This window comes from Sinocyclocheilus anshuiensis, unplaced genomic scaffold (genome assembly GCF_001515605.1).
Source record: "Sinocyclocheilus anshuiensis isolate Anshui unplaced genomic scaffold, SAMN03320099.WGS_v1.1 scaffold1373, whole genome shotgun sequence".
Classification (NCBI taxonomy): domain Eukaryota; kingdom Metazoa; phylum Chordata; class Actinopteri; order Cypriniformes; family Cyprinidae; genus Sinocyclocheilus; species Sinocyclocheilus anshuiensis.
The window spans coordinates 124,580-140,672 of record NW_015548285.1 but is presented as its reverse complement, the minus strand read 5'-3'; the positions used below and the strand labels follow the sequence as shown (position 1 = coordinate 140,672).

General features: G+C 37.4%; 1 protein-coding gene across 1 annotated transcript in view; it reads right to left on the bottom strand.

Annotated features, from left to right (window-relative positions):
• scn12aa (sodium channel, voltage gated, type XII, alpha a) overlaps positions 1-16,093 on the bottom strand; it is a 57,763-nt gene that overhangs the window by 16,007 nt on the left and 25,663 nt on the right. The window contains exons 9-17 of the mRNA XM_016443453.1: positions 9,742-9,883; positions 9,464-9,661; positions 8,959-9,126; positions 7,984-8,334; positions 6,344-6,473; positions 5,676-5,914; positions 5,396-5,569; positions 3,202-3,558; positions 1-373 (exon numbers count right to left, since the gene is read on the bottom strand). The exon at positions 1-373 is cut by the window's left edge and continues 12 nt beyond it. Of these exons, the coding sequence (XP_016298939.1) occupies positions 1-373; positions 3,202-3,558; positions 5,396-5,569; positions 5,676-5,914; positions 6,344-6,473; positions 7,984-8,334; positions 8,959-9,126; positions 9,464-9,661; positions 9,742-9,883 (2,132 nt within the window). The remainder of the gene's footprint in view (positions 374-3,201; positions 3,559-5,395; positions 5,570-5,675; positions 5,915-6,343; positions 6,474-7,983; positions 8,335-8,958; positions 9,127-9,463; positions 9,662-9,741; positions 9,884-16,093) is intronic.

Below are 16,093 nucleotides of genomic sequence, written 5' to 3'. Positions count from 1 at the left end.
CCTCCTCAGGGAATTCCACGTCTGACTCTCCTGGCGCAATGGGCACACAAATGGTGAGGTTGGGATTGGTCATGTAACTGTCCTCTCCTTCTGGAGTAATGTACTTCCCTCCATGCTGCTCTAAACTTCCCAAGCCGCCGTTGCACTCAGTGTGGTTCTCTTTCAGTGACGCCTGCACCTCTTTGGCCTTCTGTCTGTGCCGTGCCAGGTTCCCGTTGAAGAGATCTTTGATGGCGTCCAGCAGCCAAGTGAAACCGAAGTGGATTCGACTGACGGCTATCTGAAGGTTGTTCAGTTCTCCGTCATCGTCGGGTGCTGACAGGTTATCAGAGCTGAAGGAGCTCAACAACAGCGCCAGAAACAGATTCAACAGCTAGAGAGAAACCAAGAATACAGATCTGTAAGCAAATAATATGATTTGGATACACTATATTTGGAAATGTTTTGATGAACTGGTACATTTACTGAAATGGTGTTTACTAAATCTTTATATCCGAGTCCGACTAGGATATTGTAAGCGAAGCAACAAATTTTTGGTTGATCTAAAAACCTTCAGTTACATCAACAGCAGTCTGTGTTTCTGGGAACAACAGTTTTAATGAGATAAGCCCTTGTTCAACTGCAGGAATGTCAAACCATTTATTAAAAAAAAGTCCCATGTTCATCATAACAGGCTTTTTTCTTGCAGTCTATTATAAGAGCCACTTTGTGGGTTGTCATGGAAACCTGATTAGTTGCACTCTTACCTTTAATCACACTAGACAGCAAAGATAATCCCAAACTGACTTGTGCCAAGAAAGAAGGAGATGGACTGTGTTACAGAGGGTTTGACATAGAAGGCCCACAGGAAGTCAAGTGATAACAGTCAGATTCCTGTTAAGCTTGATAGAAGTGGTCACTATGAGCTAGTGTTTACAAAATATGTAAAAACTATAGGCCTAACCTAATGTAATAAAATAAATATGTTTAATACTAATCAATATCTGTTTGACAAAGTCAGAATCTAAAATTTATACATCAATTTTACCGTTGTTGGGGTCATCGAACTTGCATCTGATTGGTGTAATCGTTGTAAGAGTCGATGCTTCTAAGATTTAAACCGCGTGTTAAAATAGTGTAGACAGGACACTAATCGCATCCTTTCAATAGCGTAACTAACCAAAACTAAACAAATTGATAGTGAAAATATTTATGACCTTTTTACTATACAAAACCATTTAAGTGCTCAGAATCTGTGTGGCACAAACTCAATGCACATTTCTCACACAGAATGAACCAACTGCGCGATTCCCACAACGCATTTAAAGTTTGTTACTGGTAAAATCTCCCCACAAAACCCCAAAAATAAATGTGTAGATTAATCATAACGGAACATTGCTCACGATAGGTCATTCGAAGTCCGACAGTAATGATCTAAAATAGCTACATTGTTGAATGCAGTAAATGAGACAGATGTTGATTCTGTGACAGCCATGACCGATTTAGTGAGTCATAAGTGAATTCGATTCAAAACGGTAACCCGTGTGTTTTTTGAACGAGCCATTGCAAGAACCGATTCATACGAGTCATTTGTTCGTAAATCGGACTGTACTGGCCACGTGCAGCCCGCCTTTTTTCTTGACATATTCAGTTCAGACTTCAAACTCATATCCACAACTAATCGACCTCATTAATCGGTTGTTGGTCAACTAGTCGACCATACTGTGATCCATCTTTGGAATGACATGAAGGTGAGTAAATAAATATGTTCTGGGTCAACTATTTGTATAAGGCCCAGTTTAGATTTAAGGTTATACTTTGTACATTGATGTTTGATGAATTATGGTTTGTGCTTAAAATTAAACAAGCACCAAAAACAGACAATACATATAGTATAGTACAAAAACAGACAGTACAAATAGACAGTACATAAAGGACTTCTCTCACAGATCAGACACTTTTTTTTGTCTAGTATTTCAGAAAGAACCAAATCTAGTCCATGCTGTCTGCAATGTCTGCCCCTCTATCCGGCTTTAAAAAGCACCCTAGTTCAATTACCAGTGACAAACAGCTGTTTCTGCTGTGTATTACAACGTACACAAGTTGCCAGTTATGAGTTGAAAAAGCCAGAAGAGTATAATAGTGTATGTATACTTAAGTGTACTTAAGCACAAGCCTGTGGACCTATTCCTCTAAGCAACCCACAACAGGGGTAAAATATGGAGGTTAAAGCTAAAATTTGCTGATTTATTTTCTTGGAAAGGTCCTTAGTCAGGGTACATGCTATCATTAGACGCAAATGAATACATGACTGTACAGTATGTTCTGGTTGTGTACCTTGGTGTCAATCATATAGCTGACAAAAGTATAGAAAAAGTCTTTCTGAAAAGTATTCTAGTGCAAAAACAACTGTATAACCAATTAACCCAAACATTTCTATCCTTCACTTACTCATTTTCCTTTGCGTCAGCCTAAATATGGCGTCTACCCTGAGGGTTCATTTATTTAATGTTTACAATCTGCCAAATACATTAGGAAATCTATATATACAGTATGATGGTAAATGTCAACCATGATTCACACGCATTTTGAGCAAAGAATTTTCATGTTTGTGCATGTTGTCTAACTATTTTGAAAGTAGATTGAATATAATTGCACTTGTCACTTTATAGAACAAAAATGCTAACATGACATCATGTCTACTTTTAGGACAGTCGTCATGTCAAAACTTAGGAAGGAAAGCTTAGTGGCATCTCATTTACTCTTCTTAGAGGTATTTTCTGGTCACAACTGGATCATATAAGAACATCTGGGAGAATTAAGTAATATTTCTCTAATTCCATCTTGTGTATCCTCACAGTCTGAGATTTTTCTTAGGGTATGATGGTTTATCTTCAAAATATATTGAAATGCAAAGAACGATAAACCAGGCATCCAAAAACGATTTGACAATTGAGAGATGCACAAGGAATACAAACTGACATACATATTTATGGCAGTTTAATATTTCAAGATGCAAAGCTGCTTACATATTATTTTTATTTATAGTAGTCTATTTAACAGAATATGTAAGGGTTAATGAACAGTCAGCTGGCCACTGTTGCAAATTCTAAATTATTTATGGTATTACCATATAAATCATTTATTTTATAATAAATCAATGAATGGACATGGAATATTGATATGAGATTATTTTATTATGTGAGAAGAAATCATACTTACCACTAGGTTTCCTATGACCATGACCAGCATGAAGACCAGAATGCAAAGCGGCTGTCCGGCCACCTCCATACAGTCCCACATGGTCTCGATCCACTCTCCGCACAAGACCCTGAACACGATGAGGAACGAGTGGAAGAAGTCCTTCATGTGCCAGCGAGGAAGGGTGCAGTCGTAGCTGATCTTACACACACAGTCCTGATAGTTCTTTCCGAACAGCTGCATGCCCACCACAGCGAAGATGAAGACGATGATGGCTAAGACCAGTGTCAGGTTTCCCAAGGCACCCACAGAGTTACCGATGATCTTTATCAGTGTGTTGAGGGTGGGCCATGACTTTGCTAGTTTAAAAACTCTCAGCTGAGGACAAAATACAGAATATGTTTCATTCAGTATTGATATTTGATCAACATTAAATCAAAATTGATCCTATTTACTTTCTTAAAGGAATAGTTCACCCAAAAATAAAATTTGTTGGAAGTATTCACCCTCAGACATCCAAGATGTAGATGAGTTTGTTTCTTTATCAGAACAGATTTGGAGAAATGTAGCATTACATCACTTTTTCACCAATGGATCCTCTGCGGTGAATGGGTGCCGTCAGAATGAGAGTCCAAACAGCTGATAAAAACTTCACAATAATCCACATCTTGTGATGTGAAAAGCTGCATGTTTGTAAGAAACTCATTCATCATTAAAGTGTTTTAACTTCAATCCGTCATTTCTGGGCAAAATACACAATAATCCATAATAATGCTTCATCCAGATGTTCTCTCTCACATCGAAATCCACCGAATTAATTGTTTAGAATTGTTTGGGACTGTTTTCACTTGTAAACACTACGTGCTCTGTGCATATTTCTTTCCTGGATCAGACGAGACGACTTTTTCACTGGAGGAAGCATTATTATGGATAGAGCTCTCGTATTTTAGCCGGAAGAAACGGTTTAAAGTTAAAAGCATATTAATGATGGATTTGTTTCTTACAAACAGCTTTTCACCTCACAAAATGTTGACTGGTGGAGACAAGTTTTTTTGGATTACTTGTGGATTATTGTGATGTTTTTATGAGCTGTTTGTACTCTCATTTTGATGGCACCCATTCACCTCAGAGGATCCATTGTTGAGCAAGTAATGTAATGCAAAATTTCTCCAAATCTGTTCAGATGAAGAAACAAACAGGCATACATCTTGGATGGCCTGAGGGCGAGTACATTTTTGATCAGTCATGTAATTTGACACCAAAACTATTCTTGTTTTCAGCTGATGTCACTGTTTCTCATGTAAATTCTCATTTTATTGTAGCTAAAGCATGGCCTGTATTCAGTTTGTAATGTGACTGATGTTGAACTAAAAGAAAGTGTAGCCCACTTTTTGAGATTTCAACTCCAACATATTTAATCTCACTAATGGATAAAGGATTACTGCTCGGCCAAATATGCACATGTGGGTGAAGCTATGAAAAAAGTCATTTTTAACATACACGCACAGTGCTACTTAACAACAGTATTTATCGCAATGTAAAAGGATGTTAAAAGCTCTGTGCAGCTTTAATCTGATAATGAATAGCAAGACACTCGAGTTCAAAGGGGTCAGATGGACTGTGCGTGCCGCGTTTGTCACACAAACTGCGTTTTACATCACATAAATACTGATGTGTTGATATTTAAAACTTTGATGGAGTGTCTAAACTAATGCCTCCTAATTACATACTACAGATACAAACATTGATGTCAGTTTAAGAGATAAGTTTCAATATCATTGAGTGTGTTTATGTCCTTTTTTGGGGGATAATGCAATACTGAATTGTTTAAATCTACTTTTTAAAATTTTTTCAAAACGGTCCTCTCTGAATGATACACACTAATAATTTTTGCTGCCAAAATGAACTATTTTGAATATTGTGATTAATGCATTTTTTTTTGTTGTTGGCCATAATGACATTTAGTTTTACAATCCTTGTCTTGGGTTTTGTGAATATGTGAGTGCATTTTAACAAAAATGGCGCTCATTTCAGTTCAAACACTTGAACTGCTAAGTTAAGCTTCAGTTAACTGATTCAAAACTCTGATTCAATGACTCACTCAAAGACATTCATGTCTCTATATGGCATTTCTCATATATTGCACATGTGGCAATCCTCAGTGTCCATTCTAGTGAATTTACTATGTCTATTTCCAAGCAGAGTTGAAACTTACCAGTCTGAACGAGCGGAGGACAGATAGACCCTCCACGTTGGAAAGGCCCAACTCCATCAGACTCAAACAAACAATAATTCCATCAAAGATGCTCCAGCCTTGCTGAAAGTAATAGTATGGATCCAGAGCAAAGATCTTCAGCACCATCTCTGCCGTGAAGATTCCAGTGAACACCTGGTAAGCAAGAACAAAACTTTACATTAATATTAAAGAAGCAAAGAAACAGGGCTGTTTGAGATGCTCAAACACAGTTTTGGAGAGCGCCACTGTTTGTCCTCACCAGGTTTCCAACACTCAGCATGCTGTTGAATTCATCAGTCATAGGATAGTGCTCTAGCGCCATGAACAATGTGTTGAGAACAATGCAAATGGTGATTGCAAGGTCCAGGAAAGGGTCCATCACTATGACTTTAAGCCCTTCCTTCACTCTCAGCCAGGCAGGAGAACATGTCCAAATCAGGTACTTCTTTGCAAATTCATACCAGCATGGAGGACATTTCTGATGGGCCTCTTCAAGCTCTAAGAGGAGAAATGAAAATCATTAAATGAGTAACCGAGAAGAAACCTGGACATTAAGGTGAGCTGATGTTTGATACTTCGGGTGTTTTAGATGAAATGATTTTAAATTTGAATCATCTTTTAGTAGCTAAATTATTTCTTCTTGACAGCCGTGAGGTTAAATGGAGAACAATCAGAAACTTTTGCTTCTCCTTATTTGTCTCATGTGAAAAAGTTTCAGAAGAGAGCTCAACAGTCTCAAACTGTGCTCAGATTTGTCAAGGAACAAATGTCAGCAATCAAAAGTGAGAATTCTCAGTGTGAACTCAATCATTTCTCATCAAATTCTTCTGAGATTCAATGTTGATTTTATAGTTCTGTACTCTTACAGCATGTCAACAGTTGTCTCATTTGTGTCTTTTTTTTCTAAACAATTTTAGTCCATCACACCGTCTATGACGTCACTGAAGAAGCTGACAGAGCTCAGTCCTCTCTTTCTGCGAGGGGGCGGGACTTCCTCCTGCACGTCGACAGTCAGCTTGGCAGCTGGAGTGGTCTGCTCATTCTGACACACTGGCTCCTGTCAATCAAAGTGAACATCAAAACGTCAAATCTTTTCCAAATCTTAGTGAACACCTACGTAGGTAACTTCCTTCTAAAGCTGTATTCAAACTAATGTGACCGATTTGAAACGTTCCTCAAAAGCTGCTACTAATGGCACAATACTTTAACAAGCTTACACTCTATTGGTTAACCCTGATATGTGAAATAATTGTGAAGATTATTGAATCTTTAGATTAAATATAAAAACACTTGCTGATATTTATATGATCAAAAAGTACAATGAAATTCTGATTGCTTGTAATGTAAATCAATGAGATCTTTAGATTAACACTAAAATTATACTAAAAGGCCTTTTACAATCTAAAAAAGTATGAACTATCAATTAGAAGACAGAAGGCGTGTAGTAGATTGCGTACAACAGGTTTCTCAGCAAAGTTTTGATCGTTGATCATTTAGAGGCCTTAGAAATGTGCATATAATACAGTAGGCTTTTTACGATTAAAATAGTCAATTTTTAATTCGATTGAAACTTTTTCATTGAAATGCTTCATTATCAAATTATTATTATTAATCAACATTTTTCTCACTTTATCCATCCAGCAGCCATCCTCAACTCTTTTCCATAAAATGGAAGTTGATAGATTTGCCTGGTGTAATGTGGTGTTTTGGGTTTTGTTTCATTTTCATGTTTTCCATGTCTTTTATTTTGTAATTGTTTCATGGTCACTGGTTGTGTCATGCTTCCCTTGCCCTCATGTATTCATGCCATTGGTTCCTCTGTTCATTGTGTCATGTTCTGATTGGTTGTCTAGGTCATGTGTCTTGTTTCCCATTGGTTTGTTCTTGTCATGTGACCCTCATTGTCTGCTATAAGTAGCCCTCATGTTGCCATTGTCTTTTGTCGTGTATTGAAGTTGTAACTCTGCTGTTGGTGAGTCTAGTCTGTTCATACCTCGTCAAGTCTGTTCATGTCAAGTCAAGTCTCGGATTATGTTTGGATGTTTGGATCACTGTAAATAAAGCTGCACTTGGGTTCTCACTTCAACTCGCCTTCAGTGGATGATTCGTTACACCTGGACATTCTCCTTAATACATTCACATTTACATTTACATTTAATCATTTAGCAGACGCTTTTATCCAAAGCGACTTGAATAGAAGCAAGTAGAAGCCATCAGACCAACGAGAGAGCAACAATATAGAAGTGCAATGACAAGTCTCAGTTAGTCTAGCACAGTGCACATTGCAAGGTGTTTTTTTTTTAATGAATTAGACCAAAATTAATAGAATAGAATAGAATAGAATAGAAGGTAAGTGCTAGTATTAATTGGTCAGGGGGTGATGGCGAAAAGGATGTCTTTAGATGTTTTTTGAAAATGGCTAAAGACTTTTTAAGACTTTTCAAAAGTATAACTACTTTTTGTGTTCTTTGGAGAACAAACATATAGTATTCCAGGAACATGACGGTGAGTAAATGACATGAATTCCATTTTTCATGGAAAAACGTTGTAATGAGATAAGATCATACCGTGTCCTCCCTGACCTTCTCCATGCTGAACGTTGGAACAGAGGTCGGGGTGTGCGGGCCGATGCTGGTGATGCCGTTCTGGTCCAGGGAAATGTTAAGTCTGCCGTTAAGGGTGAGGGTGGGCGGGAACACCTGCGACGAGTGACTCCTGATGCTGCTCGTACGACGCTTGTTCCACGACATCGCCATGGAACCCGCTCGGCTCCGCCCATCACCGTGGATGCTGTGTTCGTCATCTGCAAAGTCAGCGTCTGAACTGTTGCGCGGCTGGAAGGCAAAGATACTGAGCTGGCTTCCTCGACGGGTGCTCAGAGGATGGGAGGAGAGAGTGGCTAGGAGAGGGTGAGCTGGCTGGAGGACAGGAGTTTGAAAGAGAGATTAGGGAGTAAATGATAAGCAGACATTCATTTAACAAGAGGGTTATTATCGTTAACTAAAATAAACTTAACTTTATAACAAATAAAATATAAAAAATGTAACATTTATTTCAGCTAGTTGACAAGAGAAAAATTCTCATTTTCATTTAGTTTGAGCTGAAGTATTAAAATAAATAAATGATGAACCAAAAAATACTATATAGATTTATAAAATGAATAAGTACTATATAAAAATTGATCAAAATGACAAAAACAGCAAAATTGCGAAAACTTTAAAATTAAAGTGAAGACAATTTAAAATATTAACGAAAACTATTATAGTATATCAATGACACTAAAATATTGAAGACAGATATATTATATAAAATTGGATATATTTTATATTACAATTTTTATTAGGTTTTAGAAAAAAAAACTTTTGAGAATAAGCTTTTAAAATCATTTTATCTATTTTGATTTATTTTGGGATTTAAAGGTACACTTGGTAATTTTTCCTAATAAATGTTTTAGAGACAACTGCTCTTTTTTTAATCTGGAAAAAGGACTGAGTATACCTTAAAGCCAAATATAAATAAAACAGTTATGAAATAGTACTTACTTTTTCATCAAATGGGTCAAATTTTGGCAAAAAGTTGTCCTCCATCTCCTCTGAAAGCGTTTGGTGGGATCTTCGGCATTTCACCGAGTCTTTCCATGAGAAAGGTGACGGAGATAAATCTGCAGCCAGGGCCATCTCAGCCTCATTTCTGCGCTGTTTTGCTAATGCCTAATACCAACGAGAACAGAAAAATCAGATGTGCTTGAGCTTAATTTACACTTGAAATGAAATGCAATGAGAATAATAATTGTATATTCTCATAATATACATAATTTTTGCAGTGTAACGCAACACATTTTATGTAGGAGCATCATTTCAGTATTTTAAGTTGCTTTCAAAATCAACATGAAATGTTGTTTGCAATCAATTTTACTTGATTTATCCACTAAGAATAGAGTGCCGTAAAAGGAAAGGAAAAATGTATCTAGTACTACAAGAAATTGAGGTTCAGGTAATGAACCTTGTTTATTTCAGACAGCTAGTTATAAAGTAGTTGTCGAATTACTCTCTGTTCCTTGCGCAGCTGTTCCATTGCCAGCTGAAACTCTCTTTCTTTTGCCCAGGCCTCTGCGATGGTCGCTTGGTTTTGCTCCTCATATGCCATGGCCACGACAGCCAGGATCAAGTTCACCAGGTAGAACGAACCCAGAAAAATCACCAGCACAAAGAAAATCATGTAGGTCTTCCCTGCTGACCGTAAAGTCTGTCATGGAGAGGAAGAAAAGACGTTTGTAATAATATTTAGATAACAGATGATTATTCCTTCAGTGTCACGGCTGGTACCTGATGGTAGAGGTTTTCCCAGTAGTCTTGTGTCATTAGTCTGAAGAGAGCCAGGAAAGCCCAGCCGAAGGTGTCAAAGCTTGTGTAGCCATAGTTTGGGTTCCGACCTGTTTTTAAACAGTCAAACCCATCAGGGCACTTCCTGTTTATGGAGGAAACACGAAGATACTTAACAGTGGGAATGGCAATGTGATTCAATAAAGAATATAGCATAAAACATTGGAGAATGTAACAAAAATATGATCAGACTTAACCCCCCCCCCCCCCCCCCACCCCCCCCCCCCCCCCCAAAAATAAATATCATACTTTTAGAAAACATATTTTTAGCCCCTTTAATATTGTTTTCAGTGTGACTTTAGTCAAAAACCAATAAAAACTTCTCATTAATATAAAATTTATTTTCCCTGTATTACGTATGAAAATAGAAATGTTTTTTTCTTACTTGAATTGACATAGTTTAATGGCAGTAAAACAAATACTGCCATGATGTATAAATATTTTAAAGACAATTTTAAGTAATATGCATTACTGTTCAAAAGTTTGGGATCAGTAAGATTTTATGTTTTTAAAAGTATTTTATACTCACCAAGTCTATATTTATTTGATCAAAAATAAATTGTGAAATATTATTTCAGTTTAAAATAACTATTTTCTGTTCTAATATATTTTAAAGTGTAATTTATTCCTGTGATGTAAAGCTTCATTTTCAGCATCATTACTCCAGTCTTCAGTGTCACATGATCTTTCAGAAATCATTGCTGAAATCATTTGCTGATTTGCTCCTTAAGAAACATTTCTTGTTATTATCAATGTTGAAAACAGTTGTGCTGCTTCATAATTTTGTGGAAACCGTGATGCATGTTCTTTTTCATGATATATAAATATCATGCTGGATATCTATACTGATATGGACTGCGTGATGTGTTAGGAACAAAAGGATGCCACATCGTTTGATGGAAATGAAAATGATCAACCTACAGAGGGCTGAATTCAAAGACACACCCGAAAATCAAAGTGAAAAAATTATGAAGCAGGCTAGTCCATTTTGCTGAAATTTCATTGCAGTAACTCAAAATGGTACTCAGTAGTGTGTATGGCCCCCATGTGCTTGTATGCATGCCTGACAACGTTGAGGCATGCTCCTAATGAGACGACGGATGGTGGACCAGGGCATCACTGAGCTCCTGGACAGTCTGAGGTGCAACATAATGTCCCAGAGGTGTTCTACTGGATTTAGGTCAGGCGAGCGTGGGGGCCATTTAATGGTATCAATTCCTTCATCCTGCATACTCTCGCCACATGAGGCCGGGGATTGTCGTGCACCAGGAGGAACCCAGGACCCACTGCACCAGCGTAGGGTCTGATAATGGGTCCAAGGATTTAATCCCGATACCTAATGACAGTCAGGGTGCCATTGTCTAGCCTGTAAAGTTCTGTACGTCTCTCCATGGATATGCCTCCCCAGACCATCACTGACCCACCACCAAACCGGTCCTGCTGAACGATGTTACAGGCAGCATAACGTTCTCCACGGCTTCTGCAGATCCTTTCACGTCTGTCACATGTGCTCAGGGTGAACCTGCTCTCATCTGTGAAAAGCACAGGGCTCCAGTGGCGGACCTGCCAATTCTGGTGTTCAATGTCGAATGCCAATCCAGCTCCACGGTGCCGGGCAGTGAGAACAGGGCCCACTAGAGGACGTAGGGCCTCAGGCCACCCTCATGAAGTCTGTTTCTGATTGTTTGGTCAGAGACATTCACACCACTGGCCTGCTGGAGGTCATTTTCAGTGCTCATCCTGTTCCTCCTTGCACAAAGGAGCAAAAGGAGCAGATACTGGTCCTGCTGATGGGTTAAGGACCTTCTACAGCCCTGTCCAGCTCTCTTAAAATAACTGCCTGTCTCTTGGAATCTCCTCCTTGCTCTTGAGACTGTGCTGGGAGACACAGCAAACCTTCTGGCAATTATATTCTCCTACTTGTCTTAGTGATTTATAGTGCCAGTTTATCAGGAAGTGACGATTTTGTTCTCTTTGACTTGTTGAATGGAAACTATGCTTGTTCGCAACTGTTTTATACGATATTCCAATTTTGCGCATAAGTTAAATTCGCAACTTTGGATGGAAACCCGGCTATTGTTGCCCATCTAGTGCACCTGTTGTTAATTTCATTTACACCAAAGCAGCTGAAACTGATTAACAACCCCCTCTGCTACTTAACTGACCAGATCAATATCCCAGGAGTTTAATTGACTTGATGCTATACTCTGATTAAAAAGTGTTCCTTTAAGTTTTTTGAGCAGTGTATTTATAGCATATTCAAATATAGAGAAAACCATCTCAGTTCCAGTAAGACAGCACACATAGTCACATGCATTGAGGCCCAAAAGGAAGATTATAAGTAAACAGATGGGTATCGAGTTGCAGTTCATTTTTTTCTTCCCATCCTCAGTCCATCCTCTCTTTCTCTGCGTTACTATGGTGACATTAAGTTTGATTGACAGGCCAAGCAGAAGACAGATGCATGTCAATCTGACAGAGGGATCATTTAGTAATGGAACTGCCAACAGCTGGACATCAGAGCCACAAAATTAGGCCATCTGTAAATCTCTCACCCAAAGGTAGAAAGAGAGAGAGGCCGTGCAACCATGATCTCCCTAACAATGTTTTCAAACACACACAGGTTTATATAATACAGTCCAGTACAATACCACGCTCAGAGACTGTAGCAATAAAACCTGTCATAAATCTAGAACGTCATTTCAGATGATCCTCCTCAAATTCTCTTAAAACGAGAATTGATGACAATTTTATATGTGAAATATTTTTATGCGCTACTGGTTAAAAGTTTGGGTCAGTTGACTTTTCCATGTTTTTGAAACAAGGCTTTTATGCTCACCAAAACATGCATTTATTTGATCAGAAATATGGTAAAAAACAGTAATATTGTGAAAAAAATATTACAATTGAAAAGAACTGTTTCCCGTGTGAATATATAGGAAAATGTCATTTATTCCTGTGATGAAAAGCTGAATTTTCAGCATCATTACTCCAGTCTTCAGTGTCACATGATCCTTCAGAAATCATTCTAATATGCTGATTTGCTGCTCAAAAAATATTTCTGATTATTATCAATGTTGAAAACAGCAGTGCTGCTTCATATTTTTGTGAAAACCATATGATGAATGGAAAGTTAAAAAGCAGCATTTATTTGAAACAGAAATCTTACATTATACAACATTATAAATGTCTTCACTGTCACTTTTGATCAATTTAATGTGTCCTTGCTGAATAAAAGTATAAATTTCTTTAAAAAAAAAACATGTTGGCCCCAAACTTTTGAACAGTAGAGTATGTATAACTTTATATCTCTGTACTCTAAACAAAGTTGATGCACAAATGATGCATATAAGAACTCCATTAAGTCTCATGAGCTATATAAGAGCTTTCTTTGAGCAATAAACCTTTTTTTTTTTTAAAGACACTGAGATCCCTGTCTAGGCAAATCTGAGCACAGTTTGAGACATTTTTTAGATATCTTCTGAAACTGTAGTTTTAGTGGAGATTTAGTACTGAATGAGATCTCATTTGTGTTTGCGTTTGCTCTTTCCTGTAGGTCTGCTCCAGTTCAGCATCAGTTAACAGGTTAAATCCGTGCATCAGTCGGGATTGAGGTTGCCATGAGGACGGAGGTACTCGGGTCTCTATAGTAACCGTGTCCTGGAGGTGACTGAAACGATGGTAATAAGAGTGTCTCTCAGGATCTGCTCACTCACATGTAAGTGCTGGCCTTTCATACCAACTGCTGAAGAATTTTGCAAGTATGCAAGCATTTGACAGCAGGCTATTCACACATGTATTTGTGTTTCTGTTAAACATAAACTGTGGCACAGACACAGGTGTGCTATTATTATATATCTTATAAGTTTTTCACTTGGTACACTATAAAACAACCAAACAAATCTCACAGGCATGCATTGAAGAGACCTGAGCCATATGAGCGCACACATTTGGATTTGTACCAAATGACAGAGGTAAGATTATTTGAAGGTACAAATAGCCCGTCATGTTGACAGAGGCTATTTACACTAGCTCCGCCCACCAATGTCTGGTGGAATAGACAACATTACAAAAGACGCATGTCGAGCAACAGGAACGGTGGCATAGGATGTAAGGCACGTGACGGTCATTTTTGACGCAGTCGACCCGATTACGAATTCACCTTTTGCCGAACTCGTTCTTCTCTCTTTTCCCATCACATATCAGATTGAAAATACATTTATTTTCAATAAAAATGAAGTAAATATTTGAAAGGTTTCAATAAAGTGTTTACCGGGTAGGGTTAGATGTAGGGAGGGTTTTATTGTACCAATATGGCATCTATTTAATAATTTTAATAAACATGATAATTTACATTCAATATGTTATTACTGCATACTGTTTTATAATGTACTACAATTCTGAGGTGCATATATCTGCCATTTTTTGCGTCTACTATTTACACTTATTGCAAAGCAAGTGCTGCTGTTTTTACATAGTGTAAATAGCATCTATCACTATTTGCACTTAATAGCTGCTGTCAAATACATTTGTTTAGGGTTGTTGTTTATAATAAATGTTGTTTACAATACACGTCACTACTTACATTTTCAGTCCTCTTCCGTTCTGAATACCTGAATCTTAAATTTAAAGGATTCATTATGGATTGAAGGGAACTAAACTTGTAAATGTTTTGTTTCATTTACCGGTATTTTACATTATTTCTGAATGTAATAATAACCCAATTAACAAAAAAATATATTCTAAGAACCTTTCGCTAGCATTCACATTCAATTATAAAATAGTTATTTCTGAATGTTCTCTGAATTTTTAATTTGGCAAACATTATGGGAACGTTACTTTTGAATGTCCTGAGCATTCTACAACAAGTAGTAACATTTAAAAAAAATGTCTATCCATTTCAGAAATAAAATCCTCCATGAATTTTGTATAAATAACATTTTCTGCTACTGTTTTGAGAATAGTATTAAATACTAAGATAACTCTAAATGAACATTCTGTTATAATAACTGGAAAAAACTTTTATTAATAAGTTATAAGAACGTTCCTTGTTAGCTGGGAAAATGGTACTTATACACCAATGCAATTTTTACCCATTTGACTTATTTTCCAGAAAATACAATATATAGTGGCATTTTGACTGTTTTTGATTAGTCCCCGATTTCTAAAGAAGTGGTTTTACAACAGAAAAGCCAAATGAATTTAAAGGTGACATATCATGAAAATAGGACTTTTCCAGGTTTTAAGTGCTATAATGAGGTCCCCAGGATCTGTGGAGTATTTTGAGCTGAAACTTCACAGACACATTCTGGGGACACCAGAGACTTATATTACATATTGTAAAAAAGGGCATAATATGCCTCCTTTAAGCCATACAAATAAGCTGTCTTTGCACATTATTACTTTAACTCCATTCCAAGAGTAATTAATTGGTCTGGTACATTAATTGGTAATTAATTTTAGTGCATCTAATGTGTTATATAGGGTGTTTTCTGTCTGTATCTCATTACATGTCATTCTCTGTTTCTCATACAGAAAGAGAGAGAGAGAAAAGAGCAGTGCAAATCCCCAATGTTCTGTTATCGTAAAAACAGCCATTAACAAACCTACAAAAGGGCTTAGGAGGGATCAGATGTGAATGTAGAGGGGAAATCCTCTGTGGGATGTGTGCCGTGAGCCGAGGAGAGCACTGATGGGAACTGAAAGTGTTAAACCCAGATCACAGACAGACACACAGATCATTGTTTCTTCTTACTGGGTGAGGTTGATATGAGCTATAAAGGCTTATAGGATGAGGTTTGTAATTATTAAGGCGAGTGAAACTTTGAATAATCTCGAGTAATTGCAAAACCCTATGCTAAGTAAAGAAAGCTTGCATTTTGTGCATTTTGTCTAAAAGTTATTCAGTAGTTTGACTTTTAATTCAGCCAGTAAATTAGTTAAATTCTCAAGTTAAATGCAAAGAAATCGCATCTTGCAGTTTATAAAATTCTTCTCTCAATTGTTCTGTTTATTTTTGTTTCTGTTCCTCATAATCACTAATACCCCTAACAGTGCAATATTTCACATTAACACAGATGGGTATTTAGCACAATCAAATCCTTGAACTAGCCCTGGCACCACAAACATCATCCTGTGGCTTCGGTCTGAACAGTGTTGCTGGGATTTGCAGGATTATGTCTCTGTGCACTGCAGAGACAGAGACGGTTAGTGAGACCCACAATGAAGGACTTTCACTCTTAATTCAGCGGATTATTGGCGTGAGATTGTTTATGCACAAACAAAAGACTCTCAG